Consider the following 22,166-nt stretch of genomic DNA (forward strand, 5'->3'; position numbering starts at 1 on the left):
TGTTGTTTTAAAAATTCAGTGAAACAGTAAATATAAAGTACCCACTATATTATTTTGGACAAACTTGGCACTCAATAAATGGTGTTTTTTATTTTATTCTAATGTAGAACATTTTACTTAAACAACTTAGATTTCCATTTAAGTTAAGCATTTCTAGGCTTTCTAGGCATTCCTTTGGTGTTGAGGTCATATTAAGGTTTCCTAAGATTCTGTATTGCTGAATTTTTACAGCAAACAACTTTTTCTTTAGTTAAACAAGCTCAGATGTTTCAAACTCTTCTCCAAGGTTATCTCCTTTATGGTTCACTCTGAAAACTGATTTCCATGAAAATATTGACATCTTTCCTAAATATAGAACTCAATCCTGGGCAGTTTTATAGTTACAATATTATAAGAAAAGAATATATTGATGACATGTGGGCTCACTGTTTTCTTGACCAGTCTTTTTCTGTATTGCTGAGTATATCATGCCCTTCTAGGTCTCTTAGCTGTTGGTTTTATGGTTGTAACTCTTTACTGGTTCTAACTACTGTGGGCTGCGATAATTACATTTAGATATTGGCTTCATCCTAGATGGTACAGTCAGACTACTAGTATATAAGCACTTGATGAGGCCAGTTGATGTGATATAGCACAAAGAGCACTGGATCAAGAATAGGAAAACTTGGTAAAGAAGAGGTCAAACTGTTGCTTTTTGCTAATCATATCTTATATCTAGAAAACCCTAAAGACTCCACCAGGAGACTCTGGAATTGGTAAGTAAATTCAGCAAAGTCTCAGGTTGCAAAGTCACTGTACACGAATCAGTAGCACTCACATACACCAATAATAGTCAAGCTGAGAGTCAAATCAAAGACTCAATATGATTCACAATAGCTACAAAGAAAATAAAATACCTAGGAATATACTTAACCAAGGAGGTGAAAGATCTCTACAAAGAGAACTATGAAACACTAAAGGAAGAAATCGCAGATGACATAAACAAATGGAAAAATACATCACGCGCATGGATCATTACAATCAACATTAAAATGTCCATACTACCCAATTTATATATTCAATGTAATCCCCATCAAAATACCAATGTCATATTTCTCAGATCTAGAAAAAATAACTCTACGAACTGTATGCTTCATTTGGAACCAGAGGAGAGCTTTGATAGCCAAAGCAATCTTAAGCAAAAAGAACAAATCTGGAGGCATCACATTACCAGACTTTAAACTGTACTACAAGGCTATAGTAACCAAAACAGCATGGTAGTGGCACAAAAATAGAGACACAGACCAATGGAACAGAATAGAAAACCCAGATATAAAACCATCCACACACAGCCAACCGATCTTTGACAAAGCAGACAACAACGTATACTGGGGCAAAGATGCCTATTCAATAAAAGGTGTTAGGAAAATTGGATAGCCACATGCAGAAGAATGAAATAGGATTCATATCTCCCACCACTCACAAAAATTAATTCACGATGGACAAAAGACTTAAATGTAAGATATGAATCCATAAGAATTCTAGAAGAAAGTGTTTGAAAACCCTTTTAGATATCAGCCTTGGCAAAGAATTTATGAAGAAGACCACAGCGGTAATCACCAGAACAACGAAAATAAGGAGATGGACTTGATTAAATTAAAGGCTTCTGCACAGCTAAGGAAATAATCAAGAGAGAAAATAGACAACCTACAGAATAGGAGAAAATATTTATAAGCTATATATCCAATAAAGGGCTAATAATCAGAATCTAAAAGAACTTAAGCAAATCAGTAAGGAAGAAATAAACCCATTAAAAAGTGGGCAAAGGACATGAAGAGAGGCTTTTCAAAAGAAGACAGACAAATGGCCAATAAAAATGAAAAAAATGCTCAACATCACTAATCATCAAGGAAATGCAAATTAAAACCACAATGAGATATCACCTTATTCCAGTCAGAATGGCCTTTATTAAAAAGTCCCAAAACAATAGGTGGTGGTATGGATGCAGAGAAAAAGCAATGTTTATCCACTGTTGGTGGGCCTGCAAATTAGTCGAACCTCTATGGAAAATAGTATGGAGATTCCTCAAAGAACTAAAATGTAGACTTACCATTTGATCCAGCAATCCCACTACTGGGTGTTTACCCAAAGGAAAAGAAGTCATTTTATCAAAAAGACACCTGCAATCGAATGCTTATTGCAGCAGCACAATTCACAATTGCAAAGATGTGGAATCAACCCAAGTGCCCATCAATTCATAAGTAGATTAACAAAATGTGGCATATATCTACCATGGAATACTACTCAGCTATGAAGAAGGATAAATTAAGGCCTTTTGCAATAATTTGGATGGAACTGGAAACCATTATCCTAAACAAAGTACCTAAGGAATAGAAAAACACCACCTGTACTCGCTATTAAACTGGAACTAACCGATGAGCACACATGTGCACAGACGGCAGTAAAACTCAGTGGAAATCAAGCAGAGGGGAGGGGTGGGGAAGGGCTGGGCCAAAACTTACCTAATGGGTACGATGAACACTATCTGAGTGATGGGCACTTATAACCCTGACTCAAGCATAACAAAAATTAATAATAAACATGGCAAATGATTGTAAGAGCCAAATAATGTATGTAAAAATCTATTAATATAAACTTTAGTTGCCGAACAAATACATATCACTATTATGGATACTAGAAAATAAGCTCTTTCTTGGTTATCTTATTTGTCCTTGTATCCTGAGCACAGTACTGTATTAAAGGTACTCCATATTTCTTTACAGAACGAAAAAATACATTTATACAGAATCTTCCCAGTACCTAGCCTAAGATGGGATAGGGATGGGTACATGCAGATGCATGATGAGTAGATATTTAGACAAATCAAGATGCTGGAAATTTAGAATACCACTTCATTCTTCATTTCCTTCTAAACAGTTTAGTAGCTTTCGCTGGAGTAGCACACTGAAGGGAACTGTGGGCCCTTAATAAATGGCTCATCAATAAATTAAGGTCATATAGATACACACACAGACACATATGTATATGAACTTTTTAAATTCTAAGGGGGCTGAAGGGTTTGTCAACATAATAAACACACAAACACACACACACACACATACACAATCTCTCCATTTCCACTGCCTCCAATAATCAGATTCATGAGCCAATATATTCTAGAACTGTAATCAAAACATATAATGGGAATATAGAAAATAGACTTCTTTATAAAAATCTTCATGTATATGCTTATTCCAAAGAGAGACCAAATCTTTTGGCTTCTCACAGTTTATTGTTTATCCTCTTTTTACTATATACCTTAGTCCAAATTTTAGTTTCCATTTGATGGAAATCAAAAGTCCATCCTGATAGACATAGCGTATGTGATCTTCTAGAATTCTACCAATTATTGTCAGAATAATGCACTTAACTTTTATTCAAGCATTGCCACGGGTTAATGGCGTCTATTATTGCTTTGAGCCATTATTTTGACCTCATAAAATTACTTAAGAAATATGTTCTTACACTTTTCTTCCAAAACAAGACTTTAAGCTTTTAAAAGACAGTGCTCCTGGTCCCCCGCAGCTGCTTTGATCTGGTAGACATTACATAGTGCCATACAGCTAACAAAACATTAAAATGAGTCCCTATTATCCTCTTGTTCTTGGCATTCAACCTGAAACCTTCATTCCTCTTTTCTGACCTATTCATGAACTTTTGTCCTTAATCTTTACTTCCACATCTTGCCCACAGAGCTAGTTTGCCTAATGGCTAACAGCTTACACTCCTGAGCAAGACTATCACTTTCTGGCTTTGTGATTTGGGGGCTAATAACATCTATTATTGTAATGAACACACACATGCACACTTAAATAATATCATTAGGTTGATGCCTGTAAATTAGCACCTGTAACCTAGTAAATGCTATGTAAATATTAGCTTTCCTCATCATTTGTCATCATCATTTCAATTTTTGATAGCTACTGCTTCTTCTATGTCTGACCTCTGTTTTCCTTTTTTAGTAGTTTTTTTCACCATTTATATTATCGGATTTTCTAGCCATTCTAAGTCAAAACTCCACATGGTTTGACTCATCTCAAAAAGCTACACCCACTTATGGACCTTCAATTATAGTACACCCACCGGGTGTGCCAATTCTTGACTGCCATAGACTGTGACTCAAAGTTGTCACTTACTTTGCTGCTTGGTCTTTGATTTGAATCAAATCTTATCACCATCCAAGTTTTAAGAACTTAAGTATAATGCAGTAATAAAAGTCATCTGAATATTTTTTTGAAGTTAAAATATTTTTGCCAAAGAATAAACCTAATTGTCATTGTAAAAGTTCAAGAAGTGATTATTTAGATGAACATTTTGAATTATTACATAAAAACAGAGATAAACATTTTTAGACACTAGCTGACCCCAAAGAAAGTCTTTATCAGACTTTGATCAGAATTTTTTTTGTTTAAAAAAAACGCTATCCCCAAACCAGCTTAAAAACATTATATTGATTGCTGAGCCAAGCTAGTTTTTATATGCACATGCATAAATTTTTGTTTTCATTTTAAGTTGAAATATACTTTATACTCCCTGATACAGGAATAATAGTATTAATCTAAGCATTCAGCTTTATTTTTAATATGATCTCAATTGCCCACCCCACTGTTGAAATGGAAATGACCAGTAGAGTTGTCTCACCAAAGTCTGTGATTATTCACATGTCAATAAATTCTTTTAAGATTAATCTTATGCAAGTGAGTCCAGTAAAACAAGAAAGAAGATAAATAAGATTGTTAAAACATAAAGTGGGAGAGAGCAATAAGTTTGTTTTTAAAGTATATTTTATGAAATAAACTTTCAAAGGAGAGATAAAGATCGAAAATATTAAATAAGTTTTAAAATCATAACTATATTAACTTTTAAAAACTATAAAACCTTCTAAAACCCATTTACTTCATTTGTTTCACTAACCCCTCTTCCAAATCAAATTTTCTACTCCTTAAATTTAGGGGTGAGGATAAATTTATGACCTAGTTGAAATATCATTTGGCAAAATGGTTTGTTCCACCTATTTTTCTAAACCCAAATCTCTTTCGATTTTTTGTTATTGTGCCACCTGAAATGGATGAACTTTTACAAATTTGGATGGTAAACTTCTGGTGGTTTGAATTAAAATTCAGGTTATGTAGAGTAGGCTAAATTCCCTTTGGCATCGAAAAATGAGGTAGAACTGAAAGCACAGGCAACAAGTGAATATGAGAGCATATTATTCATTTTAATATACCTTGGCCAAATAAAAACATTTTCAAATATGAGACCTAAATCAAAAGTTACAAGGGCAGATGCCTTAGACCTGCAGTCCCCAACCCCCCGGGCTGTGGCCTGTTAGGAACTGGGCCATACAGCAGGAGGTGAGCACCCTAGATTTGCCTAGATTTTCATAGGAGCGTGAACCCTACGGTCAGGTGTACGTGTTGAGGGATCTAGCTTACGCGCTCCTTGTGAGAATCTAATGCCTGATGATCTAAGGTGGAGCTGAGGCGGTGATGCTAGTGCAGGGGAATGGCTGCAAATAGAGATTATCATTAGCAGAGAGGTCTGACTGCACAATTAATGTAATGCACTTGAATCATCCCCAAACTATCCCATCCCCCCTTCCCCCATCTATGGAAAAATTGCCTTCCATGAAACTGGTCCCTGGTGCCAAAAAGGTTGGGGACCACTGCCTTAGACCACAGATGCTGAAATGCTACTAAGCTCCTTTTTGCATACGCAACCATAAAGCCTGCACCAAGGTGAACAGAAACAAGACTAATTAATTAGAATGAGAATGGAAGGGGGGGAATGGCAGAAAAGTACAATTTGTTTGTACTAATATATAAATAGTCTGTAAAATCACTATGATGCAAACAATTTATAACAAGAATTAAAAATCCCTCAAGGGGTTTACCAGTTGTCAAAGAAAATGTTACTTATAGTCTTAATAGAATTTTAGGACTGTAAGAGACATTAAAGATCAAACTTTTTCCATATTAAGATGAGAAAAGTAAGGCACCATGAGATGTTAAACAACATGTTGAAATCATGTTTAATTCAAATAACTATGTAACTGATCAGAAACTAAAGAAAGTTGGTTCATTTTAGATAAATATTACCTTTTAATATGAATAGTTTGAGATACAAACACTCAAGAATATTGCAGCAAAACTGTATTAAAAGAGCCCTTTCATAATTAAGAAATTCTGACAATGCCTTGACCACAAAATCTTTGAAGTGAAGATTACTGTTCCTTACTCCTCTCTAAAGATCTAAATTAAAAGAATATTCTAAAGTGAAGATTATTTTCCTGGAGGTGATTTAGAAAACACAGGCCATAATTCTGGTTCTTAAGAGGAAAAAAAAATAATCTTTTATTACATTTGGATGAGATTTTATTTTTTAGGAATCACTCCTTGGCTGTGAGTAGTTGTTGCTTGCTGAATGTTACTCACACTTCCTCCCTCATAGCAGGCTCATGTGTAACAGTCTCAACTTGTGGAATGGGTTGGAACTCTTCATTCTAATCCAAGGGCCATAGGTCATTGTAAACCACAAATTCTTCCTCCCTAGGGAAATGTCAGGGATGTGGTCTTTCCCATCTCATTTTTCTGCAATATCCTTTATGTAAAATAAAGTTTATGGCACTAATGATCAGATCTGATATCTTATAATACCTTATCTGGCAATTAATATGAAGAGAGAAATTTTTTTTTCAGAATAGCACTTACGGGGTTTCAATTATCTAGTTATTTTGAGACATAATGAAAGAATAAATATTTTAAAGGGCTGAGAGGAAGAAATTTTCCCCACGAGACAATTTTGACCGTCTAGAACAGAGGTTGACAACCTTGTTTCTGTAAAGAACCAGATGGTAAATATTTTGAGTTATGTGGCCAGATGTCTCTATCAACTACACAACCCTGCTACTGTAGTGTGAAACCATCCAGTGGACAATACATAAACGAATAGATGTGTCTGTGTGTTCCAATGAAACTTTATTTACAAAAACAGGGAGCTGGCCAGATTTGACCCATAAGCTGTGGTTTATAACTGCTTATCTAGAATTTATAGTGATTCACGAGAGTTTGAAACCAAAATTGAAATTTTAATAAAACACAGTATGGTCTTCCAATGCAAATTGCTATACTTACAGGTACCTAGTTGATTCTCAAAAAAAATTAAGTATGTATTTTTAGGTGTAGGCAAAACTTACTGCCTTTTCTTCTCTATTATATAAATTATAGTGGAGATGTATAAATCCATTAAAAAAGAGACAATTTCAATCATATACTATGGAACACTTATGAGGGCTGAGGCCACAAAATATTAGTTTTTTGACTCCATACTAAATTTTTGAATTCATTGTTAATAACATTTTCTTCCTGGGCTTAGTGAGACAGATTTTACAGAGAAATTTTTAAAAAGACTATCAGGTAGAATACTTATAAGAAAGGCATTTTTGTCATTGAAACTCATTCATCATTAACTTGAATTATTTTTCTGGTTGATCATTTAAAAATCTCTCCTTATTTGGATATTTTGATTAAATACTAATTTTTGGTTATGATTATGACTTGGACTAATGCTGCAAGCACTATGTATCTGACTTAGTAAATAACTTAGGATGTAATTTGAATATAAATTATAATTCACTTAATTAGGACACATACAGGTATCCCCTTTGTCCTACGATACTTAGACCAGATGAATAGTGGGTACTTATACTGTTCTAACACACAAAAAAATGGTAAGTGGCATTTAAAATTAGAATTGTTTTCTCAGTACAAATCTAATTTTAATTCTAATATAGTTCTAATTTTGAGCATAATTTTACTACTCATCAGGACTGGATAATTGATTAAAAATTCACTGATTTCACATACACAGTAAAAGCTATTTTATCCTCTATGGTGACGAGTGATTTCATTGGATTTTATATTTTTGGATAATTTGTAAGTTATTTGAAAAATTAAGCATTTTGAATTTTTCACTTTATGAAATCTTTTAAAATACTGAAGGAAAAGATGTAGGGAAGAAAGTCTTCATTTCAAACTTTTAGTGAATTTTGTAAGGGTATGCTGATGTCAAATGAAAGATTTTTAGGATAAAAGAAATGTAAAGACAGAACCTAACACATTAGTCTTCCTTCAAAGATTTTTGAAATCTTCAAGAGGGGAAGAAGATTACTTAATAGACTGAAATGTAAGCCCTGCTGGAACCAAGGTCTACAGGGCTTTTGAGTCAGTCCTCTGATGTTCAAAATCTCAAGTTGACTCTCTAGTTAAAAAAAAAAAATCCTGGAGAGGCAAAAGGAAACTTTTTGTCCTGGAAATGTGTTCTTCTCTGATGCAAACAGAAATCCATCTTCCAAAGGAAGAAGTGAAGATGAGTTGCTCTAATTTAGTCTTTTGGGAAGAGACAAGAATATCATGAATTTGCTCAAAATCTTTTGTTTCTTCTAAGTATTAGTTCATAAGCTCTGAGATGTCTTTTTTTTGTGTGAAATTTTTCCAAATCCCAAGATATTCATAAAAATTAACTTGAAACGCTAAAATACATTTTTGGAAAAGAGTATAGAGAATCTTAGTTTTTTAAGAGTTACATAATAAAGGGATCTAGTAATTAGTTGGTGCTTTCATTTCAGATAGTTTATCTACTTTTTTTTATAGCTTTTCTGCTTGGAGAGATGGAAACATTCAAATATTAAAAATATTCCACAATATGTATTATTAATAAAACTCCAAAATCCCAAAGTGGAAGTAATAAATTTTCTACAAGTATACTGATATAATCAGTTTTAATCTCCTGTGAATTAATAACAGGGGTGAAATAAAATCTTAGAATTCACACTGTAAACTTCAGAGGAAACAGAATGCCAAACTATCAGAAAAGCACATTCTTAATTAGCAAAAATACTACTAGTTTTTTTAATAATGTGGTAAAGATGATAATAATCACAAAACATATTTATTGAGCCCTTACTATAGCTGTTGTATTTTATTGCTCATAACAACTCCGTAAGATGGGTAATAAATTTATTCTTCTTAACATAAAGGAAACAAGCAAGAGAAGTGGAACTTTGGTGAAAAAGGAGCCTAATGTCATGATTTAATTGTTGTTATTTGATGGACATCTCCATATGTGATAACTGGTTTACCAATTAATACAAACGAATACTATTAATATGAGTTGCAAGAACACACAGATTAAATGACAGAGTTCATTATCAGTTCTTTTCAAAAGTTAATTTGTCTCACACAGGGACCACTAAATTCTTAAAAAGGCATTTCTTCCTCTTATTTTAAGCATTTATGACAGCTACAAACTCCCTTTGATGGGAAAGTAATAGAATTTTTAAAATCCTTTTTAAGAAAAATCTCTCATGTTGACCAAAGAAATACTAGTCTAAAAAATCCTATGAATGGGTTTGCTTTGTTATATAATTCCTTGTCCAGATTTAGAGCTGAAATAAGGATTGGCCACATTATTATTAAGAAAAGATAATAAAAATGTGAAAACAACCTAAATATCCATTGGCAGATGAATGGATAAAGAAAATGTGGTATATACATAAAAAGGGATACCATTCAGCTTAAAAAACAAGAAAATTCTGTAATATGAAACAACATGGATGAACCTTGAGGACCTTGTGTTAAGTGCAATAAGCCAGTTACAGAAAGACATATACTGCATGATTCCATTTATTTAAGGTATCTAAAATAGTCAAATTCATAGAATCAAAGAGTGGAATAGTGGATACCAGGGTGGGGAGGAAAGGGAAATGGGAAGTCACTGACCAAAGGCATAAAGTTTCAGTCAAGCAAAACGTATAAGTTCTCAAGATCTGTGGAACATTATACATCTATATTCAACAATACATTATTGTTGACTTAAAATTTTGTTAAAAGAGTAGATCTCATGTGAAGTATTCTTACTAAAGTAAAATAAAATGAAATAAAATAAATAATTTAAGGAAGAAAAGATGAGAAAGGATATATCCACGGAAAGTATTGAATTTATTTCATATCTATGCTCTTGCATGACTGCAATCCCTGTATGCATGTAAAAAGTATACCAATTCCTTTGCTGCATGATTACCTTTGAACCAGATTATTTAAAACAAATTCTTTGTGAGCATATGGAAATGGGTGAGAACATATTATACCCTGAAAAGCCAACTGACTCTTTTGGCTCAGAATTTTTTCTTCAGAAGGTTAGGTACCTACCAGGAAATTCGGAGAAAATCCTTTTGAAAACATCCTGAGGTAAGCTGTGCAAAGATTTAATCCCTCACAAAATGCTTCTGAGAATGGTTAATTTCTCTAGAGCAATGTTTTACTCTAGTGACAAATCTCCTTTGTTGAGACCTAACGGTAGCTATTGAGAAGTGGGAATTTTGTGTTATATCAAATTTGACTTCAAGTTAAGAGCATATAGAACTAAGCGGTGTCATGAGTTTTTAGTATGCTCCTTACCTACTACTTAACTGCCAAATGCAGCCTAATATCTCATGTTTTTTATTTATTTTGCCTTTTTGACAACCAATTAAGTTCAGATATTATGTCAAATTTCATCATATACATTATCTTTTATGTTTGTTATATAACACATGACATGTTATAAATTTATAATATATTTACATATATAAACTACTTATAGTATATAACATATGTTAAGCATATAAGTTAAACATATTAAAACATTGTGAGAAATTTTATTATACAATTTATTATGTTTATTACAGAGATTACCATGTCTCATCTTAAAGTTTATCTTGCACATTACTTCTGAAGACTAAAGATTTGTTGAAAACATAACAAATCAAGTTTGATCCATTATCTTCAGCTACTGCTCAGACTTACACGAAATGGTATTTATTTTGCAAAGCTTCAGTATGCATTCTGAATTCTGACAAGCACATTGTGATTTATCCTTTTGACATGGAACTATGGCAAAAGCCTTAATTTGCTAACTAATGAAGTCCATTTGAACCACAGTGGTGTTAATATAGTCAGAAAGCTTAAAAGATACATGCAAATTTCTACAAATATTGCGAGAAATTAACAAATATATGGCCAAAAAACCCTAAAAATTTAAAACTGTCTAATATCTTTGTGAGTAAAAATTAAATTGGAAAAGCTATTCCATTTCTAGGAATCTAGAAAGAAAGAATTCACTGTTGCTTTTCTGTTGACAGAAAGGATTTGTTTATAGCCATAATTATTAGAATATATAATTATATAAGAACAATAATCTCAGATGGAGATTCCTAAATTAGATGGCAAAGGACATTTTAAAATATTTTAAAATTTCATGTTATTGAATGGGAAGTCAGTGATGGAGTTTATGGAAGTACAGATTAAAACTCTTCTGGAGATACTTACCCTTTTCTGTTCTTTTACGTATTCTATCAATTCATCTCTTGTTCTTTTCACTGCCTCTTCCACAGCCTTTTCACTTCGCTTCTGCTCTTCTATTATTGCTGCCTTAACAGTTTCCTGTTTGTGGGAGGAGGAAAAAGTCAGGGAGGTATGCACTATGACATATTTGTGTCCATTTTATATAAACTAAAAATCCTCTTCAATGGGTTGCAGCTTAAGCTATTCAAAGCATACCTTTAAGTAGGAATAAGAACTTACAAAATCTTTTGGGATCTGTTAGAGATTTCAAAGAACTCCCTTTCCTAAACTGAGTGAAAGGGAAAAGAAGTGGAATAAGCCATTTATTGCAGGGAGTGCCTGACAGACTCCAATGGCTTCCTTACCAAGCTTTCATTTGATGTTTACATGATTGATTGCCTTCTGGTATTTTGCACTATCCACATAAGACTTCCAACTTGTGTTTATTCTTCCAAGAACAGCCTAATGCTCTAGCTGTTTTATTCACGTTTAATTTTGCCATCATACAATAATCAAGTGTGGTCTGGGTGGTAAGATTTATAGCTAGTTTGGTCCTCTTGCCAGGTTAAGATGTTTCGAGCTGGACACCATGAATAAGAGGTAAAAATTCCTCCCTGTGTGCTAATATGTGAAATGGGAGATGCAGGGAGGAAAATGGTACTCCTCATTTTATTGAAATAGTAATCAGGTACCTAAGGAATTTCAGAATTGCAGATAGAGAGAAAGAGTATAATTTTGAAAAAGAAATACACTTCACAGGAAGTAGTGACATTTTCTGTTCAAATAGTGTTTCATGGATTGGAAATGAATGCCACAAAATAAAATTCTTTAACTTCTGTCTCTTTATATAGGTACCATACTTTTTTTATTGGACAGGAACGCAATCAATTAGAAAATGCCTTGTGTTTCTCAGAATATTTCCTTCATTTTTGATTCCTGAAGGCTCTTCACTCTGTGGTGTGTATAAATGTTTTTGCTTAGTTTAGTTTTCCCAATTAATATTAGAAATGTATATATATATATAATATATAAAAACCAGAAAATATAAAATGATATTATTTATTCTGAATACATTTACTGTAAAAAATTTGAATATGCAGAAAAATATGAACACCAAGCAACATACATAGATATACATAGTTGGATATAAAGGAAACAAGACTTAAACTATATATACTATTTTCTAATTCTGGTATTTTTCACTTAAAATATATTTTGAATATTTTTTAAGCCATTATATAGTTTAACATAATATGATTTCTATTCCATTACAGGGCAACATAATAATTTATTTTATCAACCTTTAATTATGGGTATTTTGGTTGTTTTAATAAAATAAAACAGGGCAGAGCATCCATATTACGTATCATTGTGGTGCACCTTAGGTATTTACTTAGGACCGATTCAAAAAGTGGAATCATTCTGACAAAAGGATATAAACTCTCTTATAGCTCTTGACATTTGGTATAAATTTCTTCCCATAAGCAGCCCATGAGAATGGTTATTTTCTTGCATCTTTGATTACATTTACTTTCATCAGTTTTTAAAATTTTTACTAATTTGGGGAAAATGGCATCCATTTTATTCTGTATTTTAAAAAGATTATTATGTGATGTTGAGCATTTAGTTCATAGAAATATTGACAATATGCTTATTTTCTCTTGTCATTCTCTTGATCACATCCTCTGCCCACTTTAATACTGGTATATTCATCATTTTTTGGATTATCTTCTTAATATATAAAATTAAGTGACAATTCTGAAATCTATATAATGATTACTTTGAAAATTTTTCCTATTTATAATTACTGAGTACATTGATAAAATAATAAAGTACAAAGTTGTTTCTATAATTATTTGAAAATACTGAGCTGGAAAACTATAATAATTTTTAAAGAAAAAATGAAAATAAGACTATTTAAAGTAAAAACATCTGCTATTACAATTTTTATTGACTTCACACTTATAAATTTGGAATTTAAAGTTTTTCAGATTGGTAAAGGTAAAAAATATTACATATTTATTAAACTCCCTGAAATAAAACACATCAATAGTTTTGCAGTGAAGAGTATGAATATTCACATTATGCACATAAATTAAAAGTATAAGTAGCTTCAATTAGTTCTGGTCAGGTTTTGCCAACAGTTTAGTTAGAAAAATCCTTAGTGTTCAGGGCTTTTGAAATTTTAGAATAAGGTAAGATTTTCTAATAAGGAACATATCAGTAAAGGTACCCAGGCCTGTTTGAATACAAAAGCATCAGTTTAAATAAATGGGCTACATCCAGAAAAACATGAAGAGTCAGCTAATGTTCTTCAGTTGACATTTTTTTGTGGGGGGCTGAAAGTTTATATTATCTTCCCAGTCCAAATTTTTGAGGATCTTCCATTCTTCATTTTTGAGCTGGCATGTCACTATTCACAGTACAAAGTTTCCCTTGATCCTATCCTCCTCAGTTGGGAGTTAGGTCTCAGTCAAGGTTGTGAAGCCTATCCTGAAAAACTACTTCTCAATAAAGAATTCCTTTGACTACACACAAAAGTAAAATTTAAGCCTTCCATTTTCTAATCAAACCAAATTCTAAATTAGTTAGAATTGATTACAAATTGTTTGCATGTATGCAAGTGCTTGTGAATTTCTGCCTGCATATTTTTCTGCCTGCATAGTTCATGAACGAACTATATTGTCCTTAATGGTCATAAGAATTAATCTAAAATAAAACATAGCTTACAAGGAATGAAGAGTTGATACCAATGAGTACATTCAAATAGTCAATTCTGAAAGGGTATTTTCCAGATTATTTTAATGATGGCAACACCACTGGGACATGGCATATTCTCTAAGGCAGGGGTTCTCAACCTCAGCACTATTGACAAGGGGGTATCCATCTACTCCCTAGACTCCCTAGTGTTTCTCCAGCTGAGAAACATTACCCTAAGGAGAATAGTTTGGAAGGAAAAACACTCAATTGCATATATATTATGATGTATTTGTAAAGATATATCAGTCACATTTCATGTCATATTTTGAATATTGTTTATCATCTTAAAATGTATACAGAAATATAATATCCAAATGATTATATAACTGGTTTATAAGTGTGGAGAAACTCTATATACTAATTAAAAATGAATGACTGGAATAAGTTTTTATATTGTTATGATTAAGTAGGTCATGTTGAATGTCATTCAGGACTAAAAGCTTATGTGACATTTTGTACAAGATTTTATAATTTCTCTTTATTGCTTAAAAGTATAGTTATGTTTTAGTATCTAACAAATCTACAATATATTTCAGTAATCACAGGATCACTAAACAAAAAAAGGTCAGTGGTTGTTTGCTCTTTATCAGTGCAATTTTGTTAAGGACTGTAAATACAGTTAAATTATTTACTGGAAACAAATATCAGCAACCAACTCAATTCTGGTCTGTGGGTTATAAACCACAGTATCATGTGGTGGTTTAATTTTCTGGGGCAGTTGTGCACTTATTTTTTGTTTTTATACATGATATATGCCATTATCTAATTATGTATTATTTTCAAAGTTGCACGTGGTTATGGAAATGCACCTTAGAAAATGAGTGATAAACTGGAGAGGCAAAGACAGCTATCACAAGTTATACAGTGTTTTAGTTTGTGGTTGGTAGCATACTCTGTTCACACACTCATTTGACAAATATTTCCTGAATACCTATTTTGTGTAAAGAATAGTCCAAGATACTGAAGGCTTTTTTCCCCTTCTCTTGATGAGTTTATAATTTACTTGTGGAAATAAAACATAAACATACGAGAAACTGAAATAACACTACAATAAAAGATCTCAAAAGATATGGTGGTTAGTGATGGTGGTGATACTAATTATGAGTTAGTTATATGGAAGGAAATATCAGAATGTCCACAATGATCTGAGTAAGTCTTAAAAAAAGCGGTGGATTCTGACCTTAGCTTTAGCTGGTGTTGGGTATACCGAAGCGTGAGGATGAAGACTGAGGGATCAGTGAAAGTAGGTCATGTTGAATGATATTTAGAAATAAAGCTTATATGACAATTAGTACAACAGTGCAAAGATAAAATCCGAGTATATGTTTGAGGGTTCTGGCTCCAGATGAGGGTTCTTGTGGGAAAAGCGGAAAGAAAAGAAGATGGAAAGCCAGGCTGGGACTGGGTCGTGGAGAGCCTGAAGGCTTAAGGCTGAATCAGCAACCTAATAAAGAGCTACCAGTAATGTCACGGGGACTGGTTGCTCCTTCTGCCACTTACATGGTCTTTATGTGAGTCAGCAAATAGTCTTTATGAATACCGAACATAGTCATCCTTGCCTCACCCCAAATGATGTATCAAAAGTATGGGTTGTATGTTTACCACAATATCTCTCAAAAGTCACTAACTCTTAATTAAACAATGGTCTAAACAAGGAAAAGAAGGGACAAGTTTTCATTCCCTTCCTATACAGGCAAAGAAGGAGTACTTAGACAGTACTGTCCTATGTCCACAGCCAGCAACTGTGATTTAGGGTATATACGCCAGAAATTAGTATCTCTGTTATACCAATATACAAATAGAATAGTTTCCTTTAAAGTTGTGAGAAAATCTTCTAGACTGCAAACTTCCATTCTTTTCTACATTTTAATATATATTAATAGAAAAACTAATATTCAGTATTATGAGTGGAGTGATTTGGGGGTAATAAACTAGAGTCCTTGTATTGGATGTAAATTTTTACCTGCGATAACAAGAAAAATAGGCATCATTTGAGTGTCTATAACAAGCAATCCACAAATGAAATAAGCTTATATAATCAGAAATGTAATTTTTTAGTGACTATGATGTCCACATTCATAGGCATTACTAAGTACGTGTCTTAGAGAGATTTATGTGGTCTGGTGAGGGCCTTCTTGCTGCATCAGAACATGACACAGAATGTATCACATGACAAGAGGGCAAATGAGGGCAGGAAAGGGTAAGAGTGCAAGACAGAGAGAAAATAGGGTCCCAACTCATCCTTTTATAAGGAGCCCACTCCAGAAGGTAAGAACATTAATCCATTCATGAGGTCAGAGCCCTCTTGACCTAACTGCCTAATAAAGAGCCCACCGCTACATATCATGCCAATTAAATTTCAACATGAGTTTTGAAGGGGACATTCAAACCATAGCAATAGGCAAATAGATTTTTTAAAAGATCAATTACTATATTTAATTTTAACTTAATTTAATCATGGGGCAAGAAATGGGACAAAGTTTTCCTTTATTTATAGAGAGTAGCTATTGAATTCTGTAAACAGGCTTAGTCTCTGCACTCTAAGAGCTAGCAATTTATTTGAGAAAACAAATAAATATACAGATGTTAACTTAAAATACGGTAAATGTCATGATAGACGTATAAATATTATGGAAGAAAGATACTTACGTGAGGGGAAGATATAAAGATTCTAGAAGACTCTGTCTTAAAGAAACCAAAATAATTCAAGTAAAGGAAACGGACAAGGATAAGCTGAGGCAATGGGGCACCAGCGCTCTGTGATCACAGAAGTACAAAGCACAGATATTTTCGTATCACAAAAGCACAAGTGCAAGGCAGAGAAAAGTGAGAGATGAAGCTGGTGAGGTGAGCAATGGATGGATAACAGACAGCTTTGTGTGTCATGTGCCTGCACGCCATATGCCTCAGTTTTCTCACTGATAAAATGGGAATAGTATCTTTTAATGTAGGTGGTAGTGATAATTAATAGAGTTAGTTTGTATGAAATACTTAAATCTATGCCAGGAACATAGTAAGGGCTCAGTGAATCTAAATTATTGTTAAATATTTTGGACTTTATCTTATGTATGATAGTGCAACACTGAAGAGTACCATACAGCTGAGATCTGTATGTTCGAACATTCTGTAGCTTTGAAAGATGGACTTCTGTTGGATAAAACTAGAGTCAAGGAGACCAGTTAGGAAACTACTGCAGTAGTCAAGACAACAAACACAGTTAAACTGGAGTAAATGGGCAACATTTAACTTCTATTTTAAAATGTCTAGGAAAAAAATTAGCGGGACACAGTCAATAAACAAAAACTAAAGACGGGAGTGAGGGATGGGAGGAGTTAATTATATAAGAACAACCAATTAACCAAATAATCAAGGAAATAACTAGTGTAGGCATGATATTAACTTTTATTGCTCCAATAAAACTAGTCCATGGAGACTTTCACATATCCTTTTAAGTGATAAAACAAATTACAGGACATGAGCATAAAATTTTTTAAAGAATTTCTCCAGAGACATCTTTCTTGCTTCTTTTCCATGTATGTTGGAAATAATTCCCCCAACATGAGTGTATCTATCCAGGGCTAGGTTAGCCTTTTCCCTGGCTAACTAGATGATTTGTGTTCATGGAAGGCCAGAATGATTATTTTTCAAATCTTAATTTCAAACTGAAGTTGTTACAGATACTTTCCTAAATCAGCTGAAAGATTTGAAAGACTGTATGTATAGTTATTGAAACAGATTCAAGTGAATTTCACAGTGTATCTCTGGGAAAATTGTAAATGCTACATCTACTAATAGGTGCAAGTAATGCTGCAGCCTGTTCTGCACTTTTTCCAGGCCCTTTTCTGTACCATGCTTCTGTGGCTCAGGGCGTTGGCAGGCAAACATTCCCTACCTATTTTCATTTAAAGAAGTGTAACAGAGGGAATGGCCTGGAAAAAATGGCAAAAATATTTTCTGTCTCTAAAGCCTGCATCCCTGCCTCAGGCCCGTGGTTGGGAGGGGCAGGGTAAGTCTTTTGTTTATTTGTGCAACAGGAGGTGGCCCAGCCAGACCTGGTAAAGGGAAATCCTGGGCGGAGGTCATGAGATTGTCTTCAGTGGGGATGGGACGATCAGAATTATCAACTGTAATTGCCTGAAGCTGAGAACCCATCCTTTAAAAGCTCTGTGTTTCCGTGAATGTTCAAAAAATTTGGGAGTTTTTGAGATGAGAAAGGTCTGCCATTTTCCCTCCTTTGCCAGCAAAGTAACTCTTTCCTTCCTCCTCAAAGCGGTTATCCTGTTCTTCTTCGGCCTCGTGGATAAGTGCTGAGTTTTCGGTAACAGATGTTTACTCATCTTTCAGATCTCAACCTAATTCTCACTTCCTTGGAGAAAGCTTTCCTGATTTCCAAGCCTAAATCACATCTTCCTGTTATTTTTATCTCAGAAAATCTCCTCTTTTTAGTACTTATCGCAATTGCAATTTTCCATTTACATGTGTACTTATTTGACTGATGCTTTTTTAACCTAATACAACATAAAATTCATAAAGGAATAGACTATGCCTGTTTTCCTCAGTAATATATTTCAGTGGTGCCCGTACCACATAGTATTTGTTGAGATGAAGTAATGAACGGACACTATCATAATCACGCATGTGATTCCATAATAAACAATGGAAAAAATTGACTACTGTACCAGTCACTTATATGTTGTAGAACACATAATCCTTACACTAAATATTTTATAATCATTACTATAATTACAATATACAATGTATAGTATATCTGTAGGAGTGTTTTCAAGTTGAAGCTTTCCTCAGTAGTGTTGACAGAAACAAATCACTTGTAATTTGAATATGTAAATTTGTTTTAAAAAATTTTGTTTTGTTTTGTTTTGCTTTACTTTTAAACTCCCATAGGTTGAAAATGATGTGATAAGGCTGGGTATGGTGTCTTAAGTCTGTAATCCCAGCACTCCTAGACAAGAGGATTGCTTGAGGCTAGGAGTTCAAAACCAGCATGGACAACATAGCAAGACCCTGTATTTACAAAAAAAAATTTAAAAAATTAGCTGGGCATGGTGGAGTGTGCCTCTAGTCCTACCTACTCAGGAGGCCAAGGCAGGAGGATTGCTTGAGCCTAGGAGATCAAGGCTGCAGTGAGCTATGATCAGGCCACTGTACTCTAGCCTGGATGACAGAGACCCATCTCTTAAAAATGAAAAAATGTAATAATATGTGATATTGTGCAATGAGTTTTTTCCTGCAATACACATAATTTTTAAGTTGTTCTACATTGTTCTCAACTAACGCCAAAGTTTATTACTGGGAAGGAGTTGAAAGCCCATCTGTAAATTCTATCAATAAATCCCACAATCTTTTTTTTTTGAGACAGAGTCTCGCTTTGTTGCCCAGGCTAGAGTGAGTGCCATGGCATTAGCCTAGCTCACAGCAACCTCAAACTCCTTGGCTTAAGCAATCCTACTGCCTCAGCCTCCCGAGTAGCTGGGACTACAGGCATGCACCACCATGCCCAGCTAATTTTTTCCATATATATTTTTAGTTGGCCAGATAATTTCTTTCTATTTTTAGTAGAGATAGGGTCTCGCTCTTGCTCAGGCTGGTCTTAAACTCCTGATCTCGAGCTGTCCTCCCGCCTCGGCCTCCCAGAGTGCTAGGATTGCAGGCGTGAGCCACCACGCCCGGCCACAATCTTAACCCTCTGAAGATTTTAATAGATAGGAGGTACCATGTATCTTAAAAGTATAATACAAACCTCTGAAAAAAACAGGCAGGACCTAAAATATTTCATAAATACTCTGACAGCGACTTATTTAAGAATCCCCGTGTTTCCTCCTTCCTTGGTGTGAATTCATGCATCCTAAGGTCTATCCCTGCAGATTTATTCATATGATTAGAAACATGATTTTCTCAAGGTGATGGTAAATCTTATAAATGAAGGAAGGCAGTGAGTTAGGGTTGACTTCTAAGTCAGATAAAAATAAGTCTATACCTGTATTCCCCTGAATAAAATATAATTCTCTAATTTCTTAAAAATTTTTTATTAAATGTTAATATATGTAACAGAAAAATTTTAACATATAAAATAAGGTATATAAAATAACATGCACACCATGTGCCCTTCACCAGTTTAAGAACTAGAACATTACCAATAATGCTGAAGTCTGTGTACCCATCATGAATTCCATCCTCACCAGCTTTGTGCCCCCCAGAAGAAAGCACTTTACCTCTTTATATTCTTTTCATGGCCTCTCAATATCTCTGAATAGCATTCTTATGTTAATTTTAAAGTTTTAGGCATTATTTTTGACTTTTTAGTATGATTAGGCTGAGGTGGGTTCAGCTGTGCAGTTTTCTGTTTGTTTGTTTGCTTGGTCTTGGCTGGGCTCTTTCATTGTATCTGCAATCAGCTGCTGGGTCTAATGTGCCTGGCTGCTACTAGAATGGCCTCAGGTAGGAAGCCTTGCCTCTTCTTTTTGCTGTCTCCCATTCTCTAGCAGTCTAGCTAAGGATTTTTCATATGGAAGATGGACATGGTTTCAAAACAAAGAGTGAAAGCTGGTAAGGCCTCTTAAGACATGGATATAATACAGAATACATTGTCACTTCAGCCACATTATATTGGTCTAAGTAAATATTTATTATGAATTAATTCCTAAATTCTCCCTAGTTATCTACATATCCTCTCAATATGTTCAAAGATATCAAGCATTCCATTTATCTTCTTGGAGACATATCTCCTGCACATATGTCCAAACTGGATTAATTGATCTCTAGGTCTGTTACATAGCTGTCCATCATGGGATCTCCCTCAGTTATATTTTAGAGTATTTCCTATGTCTCTCTTGAATTGAATCTCCAGCTTTGTAGATCCCAGTGGATTATTTTTTCATGGCTTACCCTTTGCTTTGGTGGAGTACCTCCTTCAGAAGATTTCTGAGAAAAAGTATATGAGAAGTAAAAGTTTTGATAACCAGTATGTGAAAAAATGCCTTTATTTTACCCTTACACATAATTGAAGGTTTGGTCAAGTATAAATATATAGGTTGGAAATTTTCACAGAATTTTATAGGTTGTCAAGAAGTCTGATTACATTCTGATTGCTGATCATTTGCACATTTCTTTTTCCCTGTAAGAGAACTTTCATGTATCTTTTTCTCTGTTTCTCAAAAATTTCATAATGAACCTAGTTTTAGGGCTACCTAGAAACTCATTTCTTACAACCTAGAAATTCATGTTAACTCTAAATTTACTTTAATAATAATAATGAGATAAGAACATAGTATCATGATTTCCTGCACTGTATTTTCTGTTTATTTCTCATAATCCTACAATTCAGCTGAAGAATCTCCTAAATTGAATGCCCAACTTTCTGGTCTTTTCACTCCTATTTTCCATTTCTTTGTATTTTCACGCTCTTTTCACTGGAAAACTTTTACAACGTTATCTTCTGGCTCTTATTTTATTTTTTTTTACTCTATCTCTAAGGAAATTAATGATAGTTTTTAAATTGCTTTTGTATCTCCACAAAATCTTCATTTAATTCTCTACTTTTCATAAGAAGTTGTATGTTCATACTTGACTATCTGCTCATGTTTAAAGAACAAGAGTACTAAAAAGCTGAGTAATATCCCTGTGCATGCAGCTGTGGTTTGTGGACTGTGATCTTAATATAATAGCAGAGTAATCTGGCTGGGTTGTTTCTTTGGGGCAATTTCTGATACCAGTGTATTTAGATCTTTTATCTTGGGCTGTCCACATTCCTCACAAAAGAATCTTCCAATTTCCTGTCGAGTTGTCAGCATTCTGAGAGCTGGGATGGGGAAAAAAAGGCTAAAGTCCTCAACAAGCAGCATAAAAATTTTTTACCTTTGCTTTTCCCCAAACCCAATTTTCAGTACTGCATTTATACTTTCAACTGTGCTTGGGGATCTCTGGTCCAGAGACCTCCAATTGTATTTTAATTTTTTTTCCCAGTCTTTG

At 33.8% G+C, this 22,166-nt stretch overlaps 1 protein-coding gene across 5 annotated transcripts in view; it reads right to left on the reverse strand.

Annotated features, from left to right (window-relative positions):
• CCDC91 (coiled-coil domain containing 91) overlaps positions 1-22,166 on the reverse strand; it is a 487,635-nt gene that overhangs the window by 265,795 nt on the left and 199,674 nt on the right. For all 5 annotated transcript variants that reach the window (XM_045554115.1, XM_045554112.1, XM_045554116.1 and 2 more), the window contains one exon: positions 11,406-11,519. In XM_045554115.1, coding sequence (XP_045410071.1) covers positions 11,406-11,519 — 114 coding nt within the window. The remainder of the gene's footprint in view (positions 1-11,405; positions 11,520-22,166) is intronic.

This window comes from Lemur catta, chromosome 6, assembly GCF_020740605.2.
Source record: "Lemur catta isolate mLemCat1 chromosome 6, mLemCat1.pri, whole genome shotgun sequence".
In the NCBI taxonomy this organism is placed as follows: Eukaryota; Metazoa; Chordata; class Mammalia; order Primates; family Lemuridae; genus Lemur; species Lemur catta.